This window comes from Vanessa tameamea, chromosome 31 (genome assembly GCF_037043105.1).
Source record: "Vanessa tameamea isolate UH-Manoa-2023 chromosome 31, ilVanTame1 primary haplotype, whole genome shotgun sequence".
Classification (NCBI taxonomy): domain Eukaryota; kingdom Metazoa; phylum Arthropoda; class Insecta; order Lepidoptera; family Nymphalidae; genus Vanessa; species Vanessa tameamea.
In genome coordinates this window covers 3,346,164-3,367,910 of record NC_087339.1, presented here as the reverse complement: position 1 = coordinate 3,367,910, position 21,747 = coordinate 3,346,164, and the positions used below count along the sequence as shown (strand labels likewise).

General features: G+C 32.7%; 2 protein-coding genes across 2 annotated transcripts; both read left to right on the top strand.

Annotated features, from left to right (window-relative positions):
* Nucleotides 1–1,114: 1,114 nt before the first annotated feature.
* LOC113391402 (zinc finger protein ZFP2-like) lies at nucleotides 1,115–8,244 on the top strand. The gene is made up of 8 exons (XM_064220054.1): nucleotides 1,115–1,193; nucleotides 1,499–1,575; nucleotides 2,976–3,069; nucleotides 3,795–3,901; nucleotides 4,571–4,716; nucleotides 6,790–6,911; nucleotides 6,976–7,067; nucleotides 7,389–8,244. Exons 1-8 carry the CDS (start codon nucleotides 1,115–1,117, stop codon nucleotides 8,241–8,243), a joined length of 1,572 nt encoding a protein of 523 aa, XP_064076124.1. The 3' UTR covers nucleotide 8,244.
* A 10,996-nt stretch (nucleotides 8,245–19,240) lies between these two features.
* Nucleotides 19,241–20,437, top strand: LOC113391426 (uncharacterized). Its single transcript, XM_026627391.2, has one exon. The coding sequence runs from the start codon at nucleotides 19,333–19,335 to the stop codon at nucleotides 20,413–20,415; it is 1,083 nt and encodes a 360-aa protein (XP_026483176.2). The 5' UTR covers nucleotides 19,241–19,332; the 3' UTR covers nucleotides 20,416–20,437.
* Nucleotides 20,438–21,747: the final 1,310 nt, after the last annotated feature.

Sequence of the window (21,747 nt, the reverse complement as noted above, 5' to 3'; positions counted from 1 at the left end):
GGGAGTGAATTTGAAATTGGAAGCGGCGTTACAAGTGCGATGCGACAAATCTACAGTGCGAGCCGTTACAAAATCAAAATTGATTTCAAAATTACATTCCGTTTTGTAAAATATTTTTATAACTATATTTAAAAAGATGGTACTCTGAGTTAACGTTTCACAGATTAAGGTTTAATCGTGCTAAATTTGTCAAAAAAACATTTGTAACTCATTGCAACCAAAACTTCGAATAAATTCACCGTTTGACCAACCAATCACTTATAAAATGTATAACTTTATTCTATTATAAATTATTTATAATCTGCCAGATCTTTTATTATATGAGTATATAGATATATAGACCACTTTACACTATTAATGTAAAATTGCTTAACCACTACGATGTTGAATGTTTAAATTTATATACTTAATAAATTTAAAAATAAATATATATTTTTTATCTAATTTAATATTTATAAAAACATTTTTATATAAACATCGTCTGTTCGTTTCACATCTGTTACCATATGGAACGCAAGACAATAAAAAAAAGAAAAAAAATTGGCGGGAAAATTTATAGGCTTACATTGTTTCGCCCGACGCCCACACTTCTACCCACTGTCAGAAATAATCGTAAGTAGTGATTAATTTAAAGCCATTATTTATACACATAATTATATTAAATAAGTAAGTTACATTTAGGTTTTTATTATACGAATTTGTATACTTCTAGTTTGTGGTTGGACTTTGTGTCCGTCTACGTCTAGTGCCACCCACTCGTCAGATACTCTACCTCTAAATAGCAATAGATAATATTGATATGTTTCGGTTTGAAGGGTTTATAAACCCAAACCAGTGTAACTACTAACTACAGGCACCAGAGACATATCATCTTAGTTTCCAAGGTCACCATATCCACGATATAAGGAATGGTTAATATAATCTTCCAGCCCCATTGTTCAATGGCGGTGTTAACAACTTACCATTAGTTGACCATCCGCCTACCTATATCATAAAATAAAATTAACATTGAATGTTTTCTCAATTTATTGAATGTTACTTTTAAATAAAATATGTACTTCTGTGTGCCATGTTATGTTATAATTATAATAAATTATTTTTCCTAGTGATCGTCATGAGTCGTTTAAATTTAAGAAAAAGAACTCGTATAAGCTATTACGAACCAGAAGAACCCAATTTGGACGAATATGTTTGTAAGTAAAATTACAAAGCTAGGCTGAATATATTCAACTCTTAAGTGATACAAAAATAATTTTAAAAACTAAAACTAACAATGTACAAATTCAAGTCTAAAAATAACTAAATACTTATAAAATGTTAAAGTATTAATTATTTGTATAAGTTTTCTTGGATATTATGTTGATTTTTTAGAGATTAATGAAATACATATTTACCTTTAAAAATAAAAAGCAAGAGCAAAGTGTTTCAGGAGTTAAAACAATATTTTAATTATAATAAAACAATTAATTTATATTTCCAAAGATACCTTTTATTACAGTTTGCACAGATTGTGGGGACTTTGTGTATGAATACTGTGCTATACACAAGCCCCTATTGGTAATACCAGATGACAAGGTTAGTATACTATACTACATCTAGAAAGAAAAAATACTAAAACTCATTATAATATCTTAACATTATTCAATATTTTTGTAAATCCAACCTGGTAAATTATAGTATTATTTAATGTATTTTACAAATAGATAGTGTGAGCTACAGTGAATTATTGATAACCTTAATCAAAATATACTTTATTCGAGTAGTCTTTTATATGGACTTTTGAATCTTCACTAACAAAACTGTATTAAATGCAAACCTAACACCGGTTTAGAATGTAGATTCTCTACTGAGAAGCACCGGTAAGAAACTCAGTAGTTATTCTTTCTCAACATTTGAAATACTAAGTTATGTCAGTTAAATTGAATTGAAATTTTTTATAATATATTTTGGATGTCAACAAGTATTAGCTCAATACTTTTTTTTTCATCTATGTAATCTTGTGTTGAATAATATGCCTTATTTATTAATGTTTTTGTAGCAAACTATGTATTTATGAATCGGTAAATTTTAAACATAAATTATTATTGCTTTAAAATACTTTATAAGAGTATATTTTTGTGTTATGACCCAAGTACTTTGTAATAGACATTTAATTTTAAAATACACAAGGCCTCTCCCTTTGAGGAGAAGGCCTGGAGCATATTCCACATGCAGGTTTCCTCACGATGTTTTCCTTCACCGCCGAGCACGAGATAAATTGTAAAAACAATTTAAGCACATGAAAATTCAGTGGTGCTTGCCTGGGTTTGAACCCGAAATCATCGGTTAAGATGCATGCGTTCTAACCACTGGGCCATTTTTTTTTTTTTATGTTAGAGGTGGCAAATGAGCTGGAGGCTCACCTGATGGAAAGTGACTTAAACAGGCGATATTTCTATAAAAAGGCATATTATTCAATACAAGACTACCTATACAGATAATAAAAAAAGTTAATACTTGTTGACTTCCAGGAAGGATATATTACATACATACATAATTGTATTTAACTAACATAACTGTATTTTTAAATGTTGAAAAAGAGTAACTACTAAGTTTCTTGCCGGTTCTTCTCGGTAGAATCTGCATTTCGAACCGGGAGTAGCTTCACTTAATATAGTTAAATGACGATTCAAAAGTGCTTGTAAAAGCCTACTTGAATTAAGTGTATTTTGATTGATAAAAACTGTGTAGTGTGGCCTACGAAATATTCTGCACCATCCGTAGTTCTTGAGGGCATGTCCTGCAGCACGCTGCTCCACTTGTTCCCTAGTATATCCGGGGCTTCTAGCTTCAACAGCTTCATCTAAATTTCATGCATTTTGAGGAACATTTATTATACGCTACTTTTTACCTCTACACTCCATAGTACTTTTAGTACCAATAAATGTGATTTGCAAACAGTAACAATAATAATTCAATTAAAATTGATAAACTAGGTACCATCAAAGTCACCCTATCCTCCCTCCGTACCCCGCTCCGCCCTCACCATACCACGCGTGTTCCTGCACCTCGCACCTTCTGTTATACCAGGTTTGATCAATTATACAACCAAGTTTAGTGTTGCCAGATGTAATTTATTTATTGTTATTCTATTATTACATAATCTGTTTAAAAATATGTAACTCGTATGTCGTTTATACAAAGGCATTTTCAGCTCAACATTACAACGGAATTTTAAATTTAAAGTTTGTTTTAGTTCTACCTGTGTATGTACTTCTTTTCGTACGTAATGGTCGGTGCTCTTTTTTTTTTTACTTTTTCACTTTTACCTCGATTCCGTTTCCGTCTCTTTCGTTTTAACTATATTACACACTATTTTATTTTGCCGCGTGCTCAATTTATTTCTAATACAACTATTTATATGGACAACTCGAGTCTTTCATCTAGTATTAACACAAGCTTTTGGTTCGGTTAAGCTCTTCTCGCTAGTGCGGAGAGACACTACGTCTTTCTAGCTACTGCCTCGTCAGGGACATACGAGGCCCCCGTCTCACTTATAACATTTATATCAGCGTTGCAGAACTATCAATAGTCAAACTTTCAGGATTGACCTCGAAAACTATTCAGGATATCGATAGTACTATCGATATTATCGATAGCTCTCCGTGAGCAATACTCTAGATTACGGCAATACTATCGATAGTCTATCGATAGTGGACTATCAATATGCAACACTATTTACAATAAATCATCTATAATATAACTTAAAAATTGTACGATTGACTTGATATTCTTAATGTATTAAAATAATTTAGGGGCTGGCATAGGCGTTTTTAGTACGTTGACTCTGCCCCGTGGTGTCAGATTCGGACCTTACCGGGGCAAAAAGACGGACGCAGTGACGTCTATGTACAGCTGGCAGGTAAGTTTCTCAAGAAAGTGGCCAATAAGGCATTTTATTACACTAGTTGAAAACGGGGATTTACCCAATTTTACCATATATCATATACAAAGGTCCTTAAAAAAATCATCATTCGGTTAAATTATTATGAGTTTTTCATTCCTTACTTAAAAAATTAATGATTCCCCATACAAACTTTTCTACCCCCCTTTTCACAATCTTAAAGGATGATTTTCTTGATAAAACTAACCCATGTCTTCTGCCGGGAGTCATCATCTCCATTAAAAGTTTCTTCTACCCGGTTCATCGTTTTAAGCGTAATGAAGTAACAGAGTTACTTTAATTTACGTTGAAAAACTGAGCTGTTTCTAGGCAGATAGTATCTCACGCCAAACTATTATTACATGGAGACTTATTCCATAGCGGAAATTTAAGACGTCTTGATTTTTACAACTGGTTACTTATAATTTTACTACCCAGAATTTGATTCTTATAAGCAACACTATCGAAAGGTTTTAATAATACAGGCTTGTTTTTTATTTTCAAAATCCTGAAAAATGGATTAGTTTCCTGTCAAAATTGAGCTCACCTTCACCCGAGTCACCTTAAAGTATTTTTTGGCTATTTCTAATAGTCCAGATCTAGCTATTAAATCCCCGTTGAAAAAATCAGGCCGTATGTTGCTTATAGATACATGACGGTAACAATAGACGATCACATTTTGTGGACGCGGAAGACGCACACAACTCGAACTGGATGCGCTTTGTGAACTGTTCGCGACATTGGAACGAGCAAAATCTAGTCGCTTATCAGTATAAAGGACAGCTTTATTACAGGTAATTTTTATACATTTTTGAAGACCTTTTTTAAGGTACAATACAGTAGTACAATATTTTGATCTATCTCGAAGGGTTCAGCCAACGTTTGCAATGGAAGCTCAAAAATTGTGTTTATTTACATCACTTTAGAAACCTCTAAATTTATCAGTGTTTCTCTACTATATTGTGCATGTGCATGTATTATACATATAAACCTTCCTCGTGAATCAATCTATCTATTAAAAAAACCGCATCAAAATCCACTGTGTAATTTTAAAGATCTAACGTACATAGGGCCACAGCGGTAAGCGACTTTGTTTTATCCTGTGTAATGATTAAAACACTAGTTCTCGCCCGCGCCTTCATCCACATATAACGCGTTCGGTAGGTTTTAGGTATAAAAATTGTTATATTTTTATGTCCAAGCTTCATAACCAAATTCAATCGTTTCGGTTCATTCGTTCATTATCGGTCACGAAAGCGTAACGCGCGCGACGCGAATATTAGTGCAGATGTAATTGTCGTGTTAAACGATAGAAGTTTATTAACATAAAAAATATTAACATTAAGTCCTTAAATTTATACAAATATGAATTAAAAATAGTTACTGTGTAAATCTTGATCGCGTGGACTGGTGGCGAGAATGCTAGCAGCATTTCCCCGTTGAATCGCAATTCCGTTCGTCTGGGCGAAAAACGTACCGAACTAATTACTAATACTAAAATTACTTATTAATCTATATACCAATTATTAAAATCCTCATCAGACACTACTCATACATAGCGTATTGTCAAATTAAATTAAAAAAAATGGAAGATCAAAGACAACGAGATTTAGATATAGACAATTCGACTACGTTTTTCTAATTTGATATATTCCTATTAAATACAAAACAAAGTCTCCCCGCCGCCTCTGTCTGTCTATATGTGTGAACGCAGAAAACTCAAGAACTATGGGATTTTAATACGGTTTTTATCAATAGACGGAGTGATCATTTCTCATTATACGAGATGTATAATTCGTTTAAGTTTTGAGTAAATTCGCTGAAATATAACGACGATTGATGAATATTTCAGATAAATATATACCTCTTATTTGAACTTTTTTAATACCATTTTTTTTTTTTTTTGTTTAACGAGGAGGAAATGCATTTACGCATGCCGCCCGGTCGGGGGACCGCGACGGGTATGTGGGACTCAACCGGGGCCTAATGCCCCGTGCCAGGGCAGATGCCCTGTCCTACCCACTAAAACCATCCTCGGGTTTCCACCATGCCGCCGAGTGGTGAGGCAACGGGATCGCCAAGGGCATGCAACCGCGACCCCACCAGCGGCAGCCGCCGTAAGGCGGCTGAATATACATGGAAAGCGCGCCTAGTGCGCGCCTTCCCCCTCATCCTCCACGTGTGAATGTGACGAACTCCCCCGAGTCCGCCACTGGAGGCTGGGCGTCAACGAAGCTGACGCCCTGCGGCGGATAAGATGGTAGGCTCCGCCGCCGACCGCCGGTGTAAAACACCTGGGAGGCTCGAGTAGCGAGCCCTCCCACTCCCTCCTAGCCAACGAGGCCACTCACATGGTCCGCCCTGACGCCGATCAGGGACGTACCAGGAGCGGCCCCGCGGCTTCCCTCCCGCCAGTCTTAGCCGTGGCCGACGAGCAAGCTCAAGCCGGCCCCGTTGCCCAGGGTACGCCACGAGGAGGCGACTGACATGTACCCCAAACTTTTTTAATACCAAGCTAAGCCAAGATAGTTTCCTATTTATTGATATATGAACAAATATTCTTTCAATAGGACTATGCAGTTTTACTAGAGTTTTAAGTGTCAATTTCTTAACGCTAATTGAATAGCAATACTCAATATTATTTTTTCCTATTTATAGTTTGAGTGAGCCAGTGTAAGTTCTTATGGTAGGTGGCGCATTGGCAATGTAGGGAATGGTTAATATTTCTTACATCGCCAATGTCTATGAATGATGTTGTGATTACTTCCAATCAGATGGCCCATTTTCCAGAAGGCATTCATTTAAAACAAAAAAAACAAATGAGTATTTATTTATATATTTCATTTACAAATAAAACATTTTAACAGGACAATAAAAATAATCCCCAAATTCACGGAGCTGATGGTTTTCTACGGAAGTGAATTTGCTAATATTCTCCAAATTAACCTCAAGAAATACAATTCACCAGTAGGCTATGCTCAAAAATTAGGTAAATATATTTTTATACCGTGTAGCTCATTTATTTGATTACTAAGAAAATTTCATACTTTTAGGTGCACCAATCCCTCAGAAAAGTATATTGGAAGAAAAGAACAGAAATAAAAATTTAAATGTCGACAAAGAAAACGCCCTTAAAGAAACAAAGGTAGCCCAAACAGTTAATCCGAAAACAAACGCTCTAAACGATGTCACTGTAAACTCAAACTCTGTGTCTTTATGCAAATCCAATAAAACTAATGACAAAATAATTAAGAATATAAAAACAAAAACAAATAAAACTTCAAAAGTTAATAAAGGGAACGTCTTTGATGAACCCAAGGTAGCAAAAACAGTTCGCCCAAAAAACGTTCAAAACAAAATTAATCTAGTATCAAAACCACCGGTTAAAAAATCAGTCGCAGTAAACATTACTCAGACCACGAACAATGTATCAAAACCGTTAACTAATGATCTGAATATAAATCAGCCTCAATTTTCCATAAAGGATGTCAAACTAAATGATCATATAATTAACAAAATTCAAAACAATAAATTCATTTGTGACGTATGTAGCTATGAAACGACCAAGATAAGTTATTTAATAACTCACTTACGTTTGCATAATGGTTTTCTAGGAAAGATTTACGCTTGTAACTTTTGTAAGTATATTTCTTTTCAGAAATATTCATTGAACTTACATATTAGAACTCACACAGGTGAAAAGCCATATGAATGTCATAGTTGTCACAAGAAATTTAGTCGAAAAGCTCATTTAGAAGTCCATATTAGAACTCACACAGGTGAAAAACCATATGAATGTCATAGTTGTCACAAGAAATTTAGTCAAAAAGCTCATTTAGAAGTCCATATTAGAACTCACACAGGTGAAAAACCATATGAATGTCATAGTTGTCACAAGAAATTTAATACAAAAACCCAATTAAATATTCATATTAGAACTCACACAGGTGAAAAACCATATGAATGTCATAGTTGTCACAAGAAATTTAATACAAAAACCCAATTAAATATTCATATTAGAACTCACACAGGTGAAAAACCATATGAATGTCATAGTTGTCACAAGAAATTTAATACAAAAACCCAATTAAATATTCATATTAGAACTCACACAGGTGAAAAACCATATGAATGTCATAGTTGTCACAAGAAATTTAGTCAAATAACTTATTTAAAACTCCATATTAGAACTCACACAGGTGAAAAACCATATGAATGTCATAGTTGTCACAAGAAATTTAATACAAAAACCAAATTAAATATTCATATTAGAACTCACACAGGTGAAAAACCATATGAACGTCCTATTAGTCAAAAGTAATTTAAGATTAAATAATTATATTAAAATTCACACATAGCACGGTGAAGAAGTTTTTATATAAGTAATTTAAGATTGTTTTGATAAAAATATTTATTAAAACAAATAAAAAGCTGACACCAATTACATTAACGACGATCATCGTTTTGCAAGAGTCATCAAATACCGTCGGGTCACTGAAATTAGAGTCAGGCAGGCAACCTTCACGTAAGGAAAAAGCGTTATAACCCCTTCCAGGCGACCTATCCTTAATTTTCGTATTATACACGATATTATAAAATAATATTTAAACTCGATCTTTGTTATAGTTTTAATTCGTGCGGGATTTTAATAACAATTCTTAATTAATTATTCCCAAACGTTAATTTTTTTCAATGTGTCTGTTATGTAATAGATAATATTTAGCGAAAGCAACTCCATTCAAACTGGGTACCACGACATCTGTAGTTTTTTATCGTTTTTATTTTTTCAGTTTTCCAATAATTGAAACGATAAGTTCAGTAACTTTCCGAAATATTTTGTTTTAATTCTTGCAAAGTTTATACTAACTAGCCCCCGTTCCTGGGGTATTTGTTCTAAACAACATTAATAGTATTCAAAGAAAGAAAGACAGTTGTCCCTATGATCAGCGAGTGTGTGGACAGCTAGTCTATACTAATGTAAAGAGGTCAATTTTGGTAATGGCAATCTGGTAAACGGAACCAATAAAAAAAAAGGCTACAAATCTATTTCTGAGTGCTATTATATAATTTTCTTTATAAATAAATTGTTCACGTGCGAAGACGGAGCGAGTCGCTAATATTTTATAATATTAAAGCATCCATTCTTGTATATATAAATATAGGTATATAAATTTAATTCAATTCAAGTCGAAAAACTTACACTGAAAAAAAATTACCGTCAAAATTTTATATCCAACATTGGCTCTGTATGAAAATTATAAATGTTTAAATTAAAAACACGTATCCAGATAGCGTATTTAAGTACTTTACTACTTCAGAATTAATATTGAGTATCGGGTAACATCTATATTTACGAACAAAACTGTCTACATCGCGACGGTAAGTAGTATAGTTTCTGTTAAGAAATCGAAATTCAATTCGAAAAATAACAACTAAAATTTATATCTTTTCTGAGTGATTCCTAAAACCAACACCCTAGTTATATATTATGTATTTATTTGATGTCTCGCTCGCTCGGATCAAATTATTGTTGGAATCTTATAAATCTTCTTATAAAGAATACATTTTCCCAATGTTTGCCGATGAACAATAGATCGGTCGTAGCTTTTCCATAAAGTATTCTTATTTTTTTTATTACAATTATAAATATTTCTGTTATATATATTTTTTTAATGTATTACGGTTTTGATTAAAGCGTTTTGCTTGCGTTTTTGTTTACTTTGTTTCGTTTCAAAAGTATACTTTAGTGAGAAGGAATGTATCATTTTTTATAGTTTAAGTGTTATAAAATAATTTTGTCTTTTTTATCAACATATAAAAAAAAACTTGGAATTAGCCTTGTTAGGAATTGTCATTTTAGCTCAAGAATGTTTTCGAAATCTTATACGTATGATATTATTTATTCAATTGTAATGTATTATGGCTATGATTTTCTTAACTCGAATCCAAATATCTAATGGCGGCACTTCACTTAGCTTTGCAAATTGGTGTATTTAAATATACTTATCATAATTACGTTACGTGTGGTCAAGACACAGGGACTGAACCCGAAAACGACGTATTTGCCAAAATATTTAGATTTATATTAGAACGCTCTCACACATTTTATACGAAATAATAATAAAGATATGTAAACAACTACGACCTTGAATTGTAATTACATTATTGGTCGAGAGCTAAATAATCTATGGTATTAATGGATTCGTGAAAAATGGCGTCTTGAATTTTGTCAAAGCTACTTGCTTGCGGAACTTAGTAAGTAAAATTAAAGTTCATATAAGTGGTAATGTATTAAATTATTAAATAAATATATGGTAGCCGAGAACTGTTTAAATATGCAGAGGTATTAGCAAATTGCCACATGTACTAAGAATAGTTTATCTTAACTCATGTCATAGAAATATAGTACATATTGCTGTTTGCATTTGTACAAATCTTTTTAACTAGATTTTATCTGTACGATCTTGCTAAACCGGGTAAAGTGTCAAACACGACTTCTAAAATGTCTCACTATGACTGACAAGTGAAGTGGCACGTGACATTAGCGAAATAATCTGTGCCCTCGGCACAAATAAAAGCCAAATAAAAAAAAAGACTGACAAGTGTCTAGTATCAATTGATAACAATCTCTGTCATGTCTTCTTCATCGCACGTGATATTGGCAAAATAATCCGTGCCACGGCACAAATAAAAGCCACAAATGAAAAAAGCAATTGATACTTAAATCCAATAAGATTTCTTTAAGATTAATTAATAAATAATATTTAATATATCAAAATTAACATCTGCTATTTTAGCTACATTTAAAAAATATTTTAGTTTTTTAAAATGATGGCGGATTTTAATTTTATAACGAGCATTTTTTGAGTTATAATTTCTATGGTTTTTTGTTATTTTATTCGTGTTTTGTTTTGTAAGCTTTTAAATTTCTGTTTCTTGTGATTAATTTTGTTTTTGTTCAAATAAATATTTTTTGTGTATCTACTTATTTATACATTTCCCTTAGTGCATACTAAATTACTACAAATCTTACTAATGGTAGGGAAGCCCCTCACCGGCAATGCAATGCCTTATAAAGTAACAATCTAAGATTTGATTTTGTACATTCGCCTGCAGTGGAATCAGTCGTTTTTATATTGTAATGCGCAGGGCATCTCGTTCACTTGTATAGTGCTTGAATTTAAACTTTAATAGACGAAAGCCAATGTGAGGGACCGCCCTTAAATTATTATGTAATATCAAAATGTACTTTATTCAAGTAGGCTTGACGAGCTCTTTTGAATCGTCAATTTAGAAACTATATTAATTAAAGCTACCATCGCCGGTTCGGAATGGAGATTCTACAGAGAAAAAGAATAATAAAAATATATATATATATTAGTCTTTATTCAATTAGACATTTGAATTAGTGTTTTTTTTTTTTGTGAAAAAGTGGTTTTAATTGTGGTTACTGCCCATACACATTAGTACTGCTATAAACGTTTACCTTTACTTACAAAATCATTTATATTTGTATAAATTTGAGACTAACGACGATGTTATATCGCTTGACCATGTAGTCCCGCATCCTATAAACCGGAACACACTACGGCTTTGCCTATTTGCTCAAATTCAGTTCACATTTCATGACGACACTTGACTTGGCAAATCGGCACGCCATGTTTGATGAGGAAAAACTTTAGAATGTTTTTTTTTGTGTAAATTGCGAAAAACTATTCATCACAACTTATTTATTTCATGAAAATAAATAATTACGAGAACCAGAAAGAACACTTTTTCATTTCATTCATCATTTCAAGACTCAAAAAGCGTGGATATATTTTTTCTTATTTATGAATAGATATGATGATCATGGAACTTCATTCCACGTATATTAAATGTAGGATTTACATAGTTATTTTATAATAGAGAAAGTCAATTAAAATAATTAATAACGTATTTGTAGTGCGACATCCACGTTTATACGAAGCGTCGCTGTCACTCTCTCGTTGCGCTCGTACAGAATCATCCATATCTGTATTTTATGTTAAATTGATAGAAAAACGTAATATTTCAGTTGCCATTCCATTTCAATTTAATTTTTCACTTCTGTAACTTTTAGTTAATAAGTCTTACCGTATTATTTTAAATTACTACCTCAGCCACTTTATTCCATCAACAAAAAAATATATAAATTCGCGCGCATTTTATATTTTCACCTGACAAAAAATTGTCTATCATGAATATAAACAAGAAAAGCCATGTTCAAAATAAGTGTAATGATATAATGCTTCGTTTTGAAGATAACTATATTTGTAAGCATTTTCATTGATTATGTATTTAGGTATATTACGTTACAAAATTATTAAAAAATATGCCTTTGTGAGTTATTGTACCACCCTTTCGAATACACGATTTACACTATAAAAATAATAAAATTGTATTGTAGCCAAAAATATAAAAAATTACAATTCTAAAATCTCAAATTTCTTTTGCGTGTTTTGACGTTTTTCATCGAAATAATTATTGTTATAAAATATTGTTACAAATACTGATCGATTCAAATTTTTGCACTGGCTCTATATCCACTCATCGTTACTTAAATAAAGTAAGTATTAATACAAAATGAATTAGTTAATAAATAAATTAAAAAAAAAAAAAACAAATGATTTGGCACAGCTCCAAATATACCTATTTTTATCGGTGATGATACGATCCCGATTATTTTGCGATTCAACTTCGACTAAACAGCCACAGTTACCTGTTGATTCGATTGCAATAAAGTGATAATTTGGTAATTGGGGGCCAGATTCTAAAACTTAAGGCAGGCTGATCGCTAGTGCGGAAGGATGCTTCTTTTTATTCATATGCGAAATGCCAATAATTAAAATGACAGTGACGTTTTCACAAGAGGCGTATTCGAACTATCGGGATTTCTAATTTATTGCTTTTGTTGCTTCAGATACCCTATTCCAATCGAAATAGAAATAAAGATAAGCAAACCTTAGATACGTATTTCATGCGATTTGCTAATAACTCAACTATATTGTGCACTACTAATAGTTTATGATTATTATATCTTTATTTATAATACAACACTAGTACACTTAACTATTTATTTCCACTTTAATTTTACTTCCGAAATTCCGATAACAGTTTCGTCGACGTCAAAAACGCCATTGTTTCGCAAATCCATAGTGAATATCATAGATTAATCAAGATCTAGACCAATGATATCGCGTCAATTTGCTGTCAAATGTTGTTTATTTGACTTTTTTACTTTTATGGTTGGAATAGAGAATAAGTACAGATGCTTGTTTATTTCGAGTAAAAAACTTTTAGTCAAACATAATTTTACAGTTTGTCCTAAGTGTGTGACGATGGTGTCTGAATTTTGCTCTCTCCACGGACCTCAACTAATTATACCCGATGCTGAGGTATGAAAATAAATTAAATTATTTATTCACATTTGCGTTACTTACAATCGATAAGATTAAACATTGTTATTTTTTTTATTGTATAATATTGTCTATGGAATTTTTCATAAGGAAAAAAACAAATCAAAACTTTTTAATTTTTCTGTTTAGTCTGTAAGCCCTATTGTCGCCATTGAAACAAAAACAATCAGTGTGATATAAGCTGTTTTAAATTGCTTAATTTTTTTAAGACAAATCAATTATTCCTCAACTGTACTTGTTAATAAATATATTATTTATTATATTTGTTCCAAAAAGCAATTTAATGCGTTCCTAGAAAAATTAGAATTTTAAAGCGTTTTTTTTTTCAAAATAAATATAAATTGATCGTTTATACCTATACTGAATCTTATTTCATAATTGAAGAAGATTATGTATGTACACTTAACTTACAACAATTTAGTTCCAGTAAGAGGGCATTGGCGATGTCAATATTACCTCTTATAAATAAAAGTAATCAAAATATATAATATTAATTTAATCCAAAGCATCAAGACTCCATACCAATCGCCGCCTACACAATACCGCAAACATTTTTACATCTAGCAACATCGGTCATACCAGGTATGTCCAAATATTTTCTAGTAACTTCTATTATAAGACTTTGTTATTATTCTATTCTTTACTGTTTCGATATCGTTATGTGTGTATAGCTTGTTACCGGAGATGTTATGGAGCTCCGTGACCGTAACCAAAAGTATCGGATATCCGAAATAAATATGTATCCGTATCTATTTACGAAAACAAAAATATTTATTATAATTTTGTTTTTGTAGTGTTATACTTAAAGAGAGAAGCTAATTATATATAAAAGTATATTATATATATATTCTGTGTTTATACCTCATTATAAATAATAACATGCAAAGATAGTAATATTAATATCTTGTAATTTTTTCTTGTACAATTTCTAAATAATGTAATATCCGTAACCGAAACTATCCGAAATAATTTCGTATCAGTAACCGGTAAAATATTATTCATGTATCCGTATCTAGATCCGAAATGACATATCCATAACATCCCGGTTGTAGCAACTCTGTTTGTCTGTCTGTCTTTTGTTGTTTCGCGGTTACAAAACTAAATCAAATTTGATGAAATTTGGTATGAAGCAAGTTTGAACTACAAGGACATAGGCGTACTTTTCAATTCCTAACAACTGATGACGCAAGCGAAGAAGCGAAGTGAAGTAGTAAACCATAAATCAGCAGTTCTCTACACTTATTTCGGTCACCGCGACCTTTACCAAAGAGACTAATTGGGTAGAAATATAGAATATTCCGTTACTCTCCGCCAGTAAGAGTTCAGCCTCAAGAGCAACGTGCCAAAAATCTTTATACTATATTCCAACTATAAGAAGAGAAAAGTCAAATAAACAACGTTTGACAGCATATTGACGCAATATCATTGGTGGAGAGCTCGATTAATCTATGATATTCACTATGGATTTGCGAAAAAATGGCTATTTGAACATCGAAGAAACTGTAATCGGAATTTTGGAAGTAAAATTAAAGTGGAAATAAGTAGTTAAGTGTACTAGTGTTGTATTATAAATAAAGATATATTAATCATAAATCCTCAGTAGTGCACAATATAGCTGAGCTATTAGCGAATCGCATGAATTTGTTTTTTCCTGAGTACTCATATAGTCATACCCCGAACTACCTCCACCTGTCGAGTGATAGGGGGGGCCGAGCGCCATCCGTGTAAGTCGGGGTACAGATTTGCATACAAAGACATACGAGTTTTATTGGGACCGGAGATAAAACAATAACTTACGAAATAAATATCTAACTAAATGTAGGTAATATTATGTATATTATTATAAACTGCATAAACACAGTCCGAAGTAATTCTGATGTAGATGGTTTCATGAAATCTAACAAATTTCAAATATTGTTTATTTGGCTTTTATCCTCTTATGGTTGGAATATACATATCATTCAGAGACCCAGTACAGTGAGAGTGATATAATTTCTTCGATTTAGCTTTGCCATCCTTGTTCTTGAACACAGGGGCGGGCCTAGGCGTATTTAGTTCCAGGACAATACCACGCGGGGTAAGATTCGGACCTTATCGCGGTAAGAGGACTAATGATGCGAGTTCTTTGTACTCTTGGCAGGTAAGATAATAATAATGAAACTCTTGTTCTGTGAAACTACGACAATAAATGCTAATATACACTAAGCCTCTTAATTCATTATGTATTAGAAATCTAGATTTTTATAAATTAGGGCCCTCAGATGGTAAGTGGTCACCATCGCTACGGACATTGGCACTACAAAATACACCTTCCTTCCATAACACTTTCCTTGGGAAATAATAATACAATTGTGTAGATAAATGATAACCCAATAGCTTGGACTAATACTTGGTGGAAGGGCTTTATCACGTCTGGATAGGGACTCATCCAGAGCCGTCTCAAGCTATGCTGGGGCCCTTGGGCTCCCATGAATTTGGGGCCCTTTTGCTAGATATTTTTTGGTTTAATTTGGTAAATTGTTGGTTCTTCGGGGCCCTCTCAGGATGGGGGTCCTGGGCACGTGCCCCATGTGCCTTAAGGTAAAGACGGTAATGGACTCATCAGATATTCTTCCGCCAAACCGCAATACTTGATGCTGCTGTATTCCGCTTTGAAGAATGGACAGTCACGAGGGACATAACATCTTGGTTCTCAAGGTTGGTAGCTCATGTAAAGTCTATGGACAGTGATGCCCACTTAATATCAGGGCCCATTTGTGCTTCTGCTAACTCATATAATAAATAAATACCTCATCATATACAGGTATATTCATACAAAACTCCATCGTACATAATAGACGGGGGAAACGATATTGAATCGAACTGGATGCGTTATGTTAATTGTTCGAGAAATTTCCACGAACAAAATCTGGTCGCCTATCAATATAGAGAACAGATTTATTACAGGTAACTCTTTTTCTATATGGACGGAGGAGGATTTAAAGAGTTGAAAGCTCTGCGACAAAAATGAAATGGACGAACACAATATGTCTTTTGGAATGATCGATAAAAGAATGCCTAACAGATTTTTAATTATTTATACAATTTAACATTTAGAAATTTAAGTATTTGATATCTTTAAAATAATATATTGAACGTCAGTTGCCCTTTTTTTTTTTTTCTCTCGCTGGAAAAACGCGTTACGCGCTTCCCCACGTGATGGAAGGTGGGGGGGTGTGTGGGACTCCCCGGAGCCCTGGACGCCGAGTGCGCCCAGGTACGCCGGGTTTACCCAATAAAAAACCAGCGGTACCCTCTCCGTCTTTCGGTGGGCGCCACGGGATCGCTTGCGCATGCTACCGTGACGAACGTCAGTTGCCCTACCGTAATCCCGACATATTCATGAAATAATAAAAAAAAAAAAAAAAAACGTACAGCATTAGCAGAAGTAAAATAAGTTTAAGTTAACAAGTTACGCATATGTTTGAAGTTTTAAATTAAGCTGACTTTTGATTGATGTAATCGCGATTGAGATATTTTACCGTATAATTTGACTCCGACAATCATCAACAAATTTTATACAACGTACCAACGGACAAACAAAAACTTAAAAAAACAAATCTTTGACTTCGATAATAATGACCGTTAGAATAGAGATCTTCCAATAAATATTCAAAGTACATACATACAAGAATCGGCTATAGCAAATACGCTTGGCGAATGAGAGCTAAGCCGAAATAAAAGTCAGACTTCGAACGTCACTACATGTTGCTATTGCGTGTGTGTGTGTGTGTGTGATGTGTGTTGTACGCTTACATGTGCCTATCGTTTTACATGTGTTGCTGCAAATTACACACACGCACACTATATAGTATGTGTGTAATTTTGAATACGTTTCATTATTTTTAATTATTTCTTCAATAGCCGTAAAACTTTATTAATTTATATCTATATGTCACCGTAAGATTACAAACATCGTTAGATTACAATCTGACGAGACAGTTTGTAAACTGTCGAAATATTGTGAATATGATTGCAATTTAACGGATTATTTTTTGCTATATTGTGCTTACGGTTGCTTACGGTGACATATACATAAATTATAAGCGAAATACTACTTACGGAAATTTTCATACTCCTTTCCAACGTAATCGCTTACTGAGAGACGAGCTTCGAAAATTTTAATTTCTAAAAACTTAATATGAATTTTACCCGTACGAAATCGGTACCTGTCGTTTTGTTGAATTATACTAAATTTACAGTACCATTAAAATTATCCCAAGAAACACTGAGCTCCTTGTTTTCTATGGGTGCGAATACGCTAATCTACTTGATATTGATTTGATAAAATACAATAAGGGTTTACCCATTGCAGCCAATTCTTCAGGTAAGATTTTATGCGTTTAAATACTCTTATAAGTACTAAAAAATTACACGTCATGTAATTTATTAAAGCGAATTCAGAGATGTAAGTCATATTGCGATACGATGAAGGGAAAGCGAAGAAAAAAATATAGTCTGTTTCACGTGTCCAACTGTCCTAAGAAACAAATAACATCATACCACATTGGTCGATTCTCGTGGCGAGTGACATGTGAGACGATTCTAAGGAATGATATTTCGGCAATTGAAGGTTCATAAATTAATAACACGAAGGAAATTTCCATTGGGAGCTTGTTTCGTGGAATAGAATGAATTTAATAACTTTCGTATTTTGTCACTGAATTTTCATATGGTTCGTAGAAAATCTTTTGAGTTAAAGACTGAGAAAATGCTTGGCCTTTTTTACGACTCGCATTATTATTTTTTTAAATTGTTGTTTTTCGTTTCATTAAAAACTAATTGAAATCAAAAATATTGTAAACATTTCAACTAAATAATAATTTAATATTTATTAGAGATGATAATTACCAAAGCAATTATTTCATAGAAACAGAAATCGAGCAAGCTACAAAAGAAGTACTTTATACAAATAATGTTACATCATTATATAATATTTCACAAAACCCTATACAAACTAATATAAGCATTTGTCATTCAAGCAACATTTTTATAAGTGGAAATACTTTTGACAGTCACTGTACAATGAACAAAAAATCCCCGGACACAATGAAGAACATATTTATCTGTCAAATATGTTGTAAAGGTTTTAATAAGAAATCTTCACTCTCTAGGCACGAGTTAGTACATTTAGTAACTAAACTTTATAACTGCAACTTTTGTAAATTTGCGACGAATTCGAAAAGAAATTTAGGCTACCACATAAATATTAAACATATTAGAGCGATTATATACCAATGTGAATTTTGTAACAAGAAATATTATGCAAAACGATCATTTCGAAAACATAGAATGTGTCATGTAACAGGGATGAAGTAAAAATAAAAAAAAAAGTTTAATTTATGACTAATTCTTAGCATTATGATGATTTCACGATTTCGTATTATTTGTTTAAATATGATAAGAAATAATAAACACATTACTAATTATTATATGTTTTATTATTACAATTATTATTTTTCGTTAATTTTTCTTCTATATTTAACCTTAATATTTTGAGTTGATGCAGAGATTATTATTTTTACAAAAAATACTTTGGCGATTTACTAATTAATGTTGTAATTGTGTTGGTATTTCCAATAAAATAAATGTGTAGTGAATTAAAAAATCACCAGAAAACTAATCTCAGATTGTTATGTAAAAACCTTGTATTCAGTAAAGTTATGAAAGCTAAATGATACTTGTAACTTGAAATAACAAGTTATTAAGTATAATGATTTAATATTCTTAGGTAATATACTATAAATTCTTTGACACAAACCTGTCATTTCAGATCTTTGCATATCTGTTATCGATAGAAAAAAATAAACATTATCTATGGAATATAAATCTTCGACTGTCATTGTCGAATTGTCAAAATATAAACATTGTTTTTATTTTTGTAACCTATTAATGCACGTGCGGACAAAAGTCGCCGTTTTAGTTTAAGTTAAAATGACAGAAATAATTATCGACGATGTATATCCCAAAGGGTCAGTGTATCCGATGATTTTAAACTTCCAAAATGGTTATACGACGGACAACTTTGCTAACCAAGAATGCATTTTGGCCGAAAACTCCGTCACTAATAATAAAACCTTAGCCACTGAGATAGATGGCCTCGTATATGCTGGTGATGAAGAAAACGAGGGCTTGGGTAAGACTTTTATACTAGCACGCAATAAAAGTACGGGGAAAGTGCGTTTGATCGAATCGGGTGTCGTGAATGTTAAGCCTATCCTCAAGTTTGACCTAAACGCAACGCATTTGCAGCTTGAAACGAGCCACCTAGAACTCAGTCGTAAGTTCGGTTCGAAGAAGCAAAAACAACGTATGGAACAACGTGAAAAGTTAAAAGTAAATATTGAAACTGTTACCGAACAGATGCAAAATGTAACACAAGAAGTGACAGAAGAAAACTTAGATTTATCTACGTACAATAATATTAACAATGACGATTTTTACATACCTCACATTAACCGCACAGCTGAAAAAGTTGAGCATGTCTATGAGATAGACAAAATACTATCTGAAGAACAATATGAAAAGATACATTCTGAGTTAGAGGGTAAAGACTACACATCAGATATGATACCACTTATAAAGTCGATGATATACAAGAAGACTTTATCACCAAAGCTTATAGTATTAGCAGTGTACGCCAATTCATTGCTATATCTTTACACAATGATGGTAAAAGATATTACAAAAAAGTCATTTGTAGCCTGTTCAACGTCTGTGACATTGAATAATATAATTTTAAGTAATTTCCTGAGTATGTCACATTCAAAACGAACAAGACCAGCGCCGTTTAAGGACAAGTCGTTATGCCATGCAATAGTATTTTTATTGTTAATTAACAATTTAAAATTAGAGTTGGAAAGTTTATGCGACGCTCTAAAATTGACACCGAACACTGCGACACTTAAGGTTCGTGTTACTGGAGCCTCGGTAATTACATCGGGTAATAAAAAAATAGTTCAATTGAAATTACCTCTAAATAAAACAGGATTCAAGAGAAGGAGTACTAAATTTTAAATAAATGATTTATATTTTAAAATGTTATTTTATTCATTTTCCATATAAACAACTATATAATCAAAATTGGTTTGATGACTTCGGACAGTGTTACTGTATAAGATGTAGGAAACAGTTTTATGAATAACACTTAAATTCTTGGTCTTGTTTAGAAACTATATACTGATTATACATATACATCAGCGTTACAGAACTATCGATAGTTTGGCTTTGAAAACTTCAGGATATCGATAGTATGTACTATTGAGTATCGTTTTTCTCAATACTATCGATAGTATCACTAGCTCTGTAAATAATACTTTTTGTAGCAGCGATACTCTTGATAATATCGATAGTTTAAATAATAAATAAATAAATAAATATTGGACAACATCACATACATTACTCTGATCCCAATGTAAGTAGCTAAAGCACTTGTGTTATGGAAAATCAGAAGTAACGACGGTACCACAAACACTCAGACCCAAGACAACATAGAAAACTAAACTCTTTCTACATCGACTCGGCCGGGAATCGAACTCGGGACCTCGGAGTGGCGTACCCATGAAAACCGGTGTACACACTACTCGACCACGGAGGTCGTCAGGTTTAGGTTAAAAGTAATGGTTTTTGCAATTCTATCGATAGTATTGCTCATGGGGAACTATCGATAGTATTGACAAGTGCCAATACTATGGATAGACTATCGATACTATCGCTAAGACCTTAACTATCGATAGTCTATCGATAGTTGACTATCCATATTCAATATTAGTATACATACTACAAAGCCCAGCAGGCCAGCATAGACCCTAAAGTCTAAGACAGCCTTCTAGCATACTGTCAAATCTTATATAAATATAATGACATTAGGACATAGACAAAATTGTTAGTTTTTATACCAGTAAATTTTGATAAATTCCTAACACCAGTATGTCTTAATTAAAGGCTAAAAACTAGATATTTAAGTCATTACAATGGTTGATTTATATATTAAATAATTAAGAGAACGCGCCCCCCCTTTAAATCCACTTAAAAGGGGGTAAAGTATAGTTAGTTAAATTCATATGGGGATCTTGACTTAAATGTAGAGCTACCGCCGGTTCGGAATGTAGATTATATCCAGAAGAACCGGCAAGAAACTCAGTTGTTACTCTTTTCCATCATTTTAATTACAAGGTATGTTATTAAAGTACAATTAAATTTATATATAGCCTTTTGTTTTTCGGCTAGAGTACGCTGTTGGCCTTAATGGCCTCTACAGCGTCACGGGGCGGGTGAGTTAAAATTCTCAAGCCCACTTAAAGCTCAAAATACGCGCGTCCTAAGGGTGCCTCCTGTGAATCCGAACCT

Excerpts from the sequence above, each read along its gene's own strand:
- LOC113391402 (XM_064220054.1), top strand. The coding sequence starts at position 1,115 with ATGAGTCGTTTAAATTTAAGAAAAAGAACTCGTATAAGCTATTACGAA. Across the intron at positions 1,194-1,498 it reads CAATTTGGACGAATATGTTT|TTTGCACAGATTGTGGGGAC; the intron begins GTAAGTAAAATT and ends CTTTTATTACAG. Across the intron at positions 4,717-6,789 it reads AAAGGACAGCTTTATTACAG|GACAATAAAAATAATCCCCA; the intron begins GTAATTTTTATA and ends ACATTTTAACAG.
- LOC113391426 (XM_026627391.2), top strand. The coding sequence starts at position 19,333 with ATGACAGAAATAATTATCGACGATGTATATCCCAAAGGGTCAGTGTAT.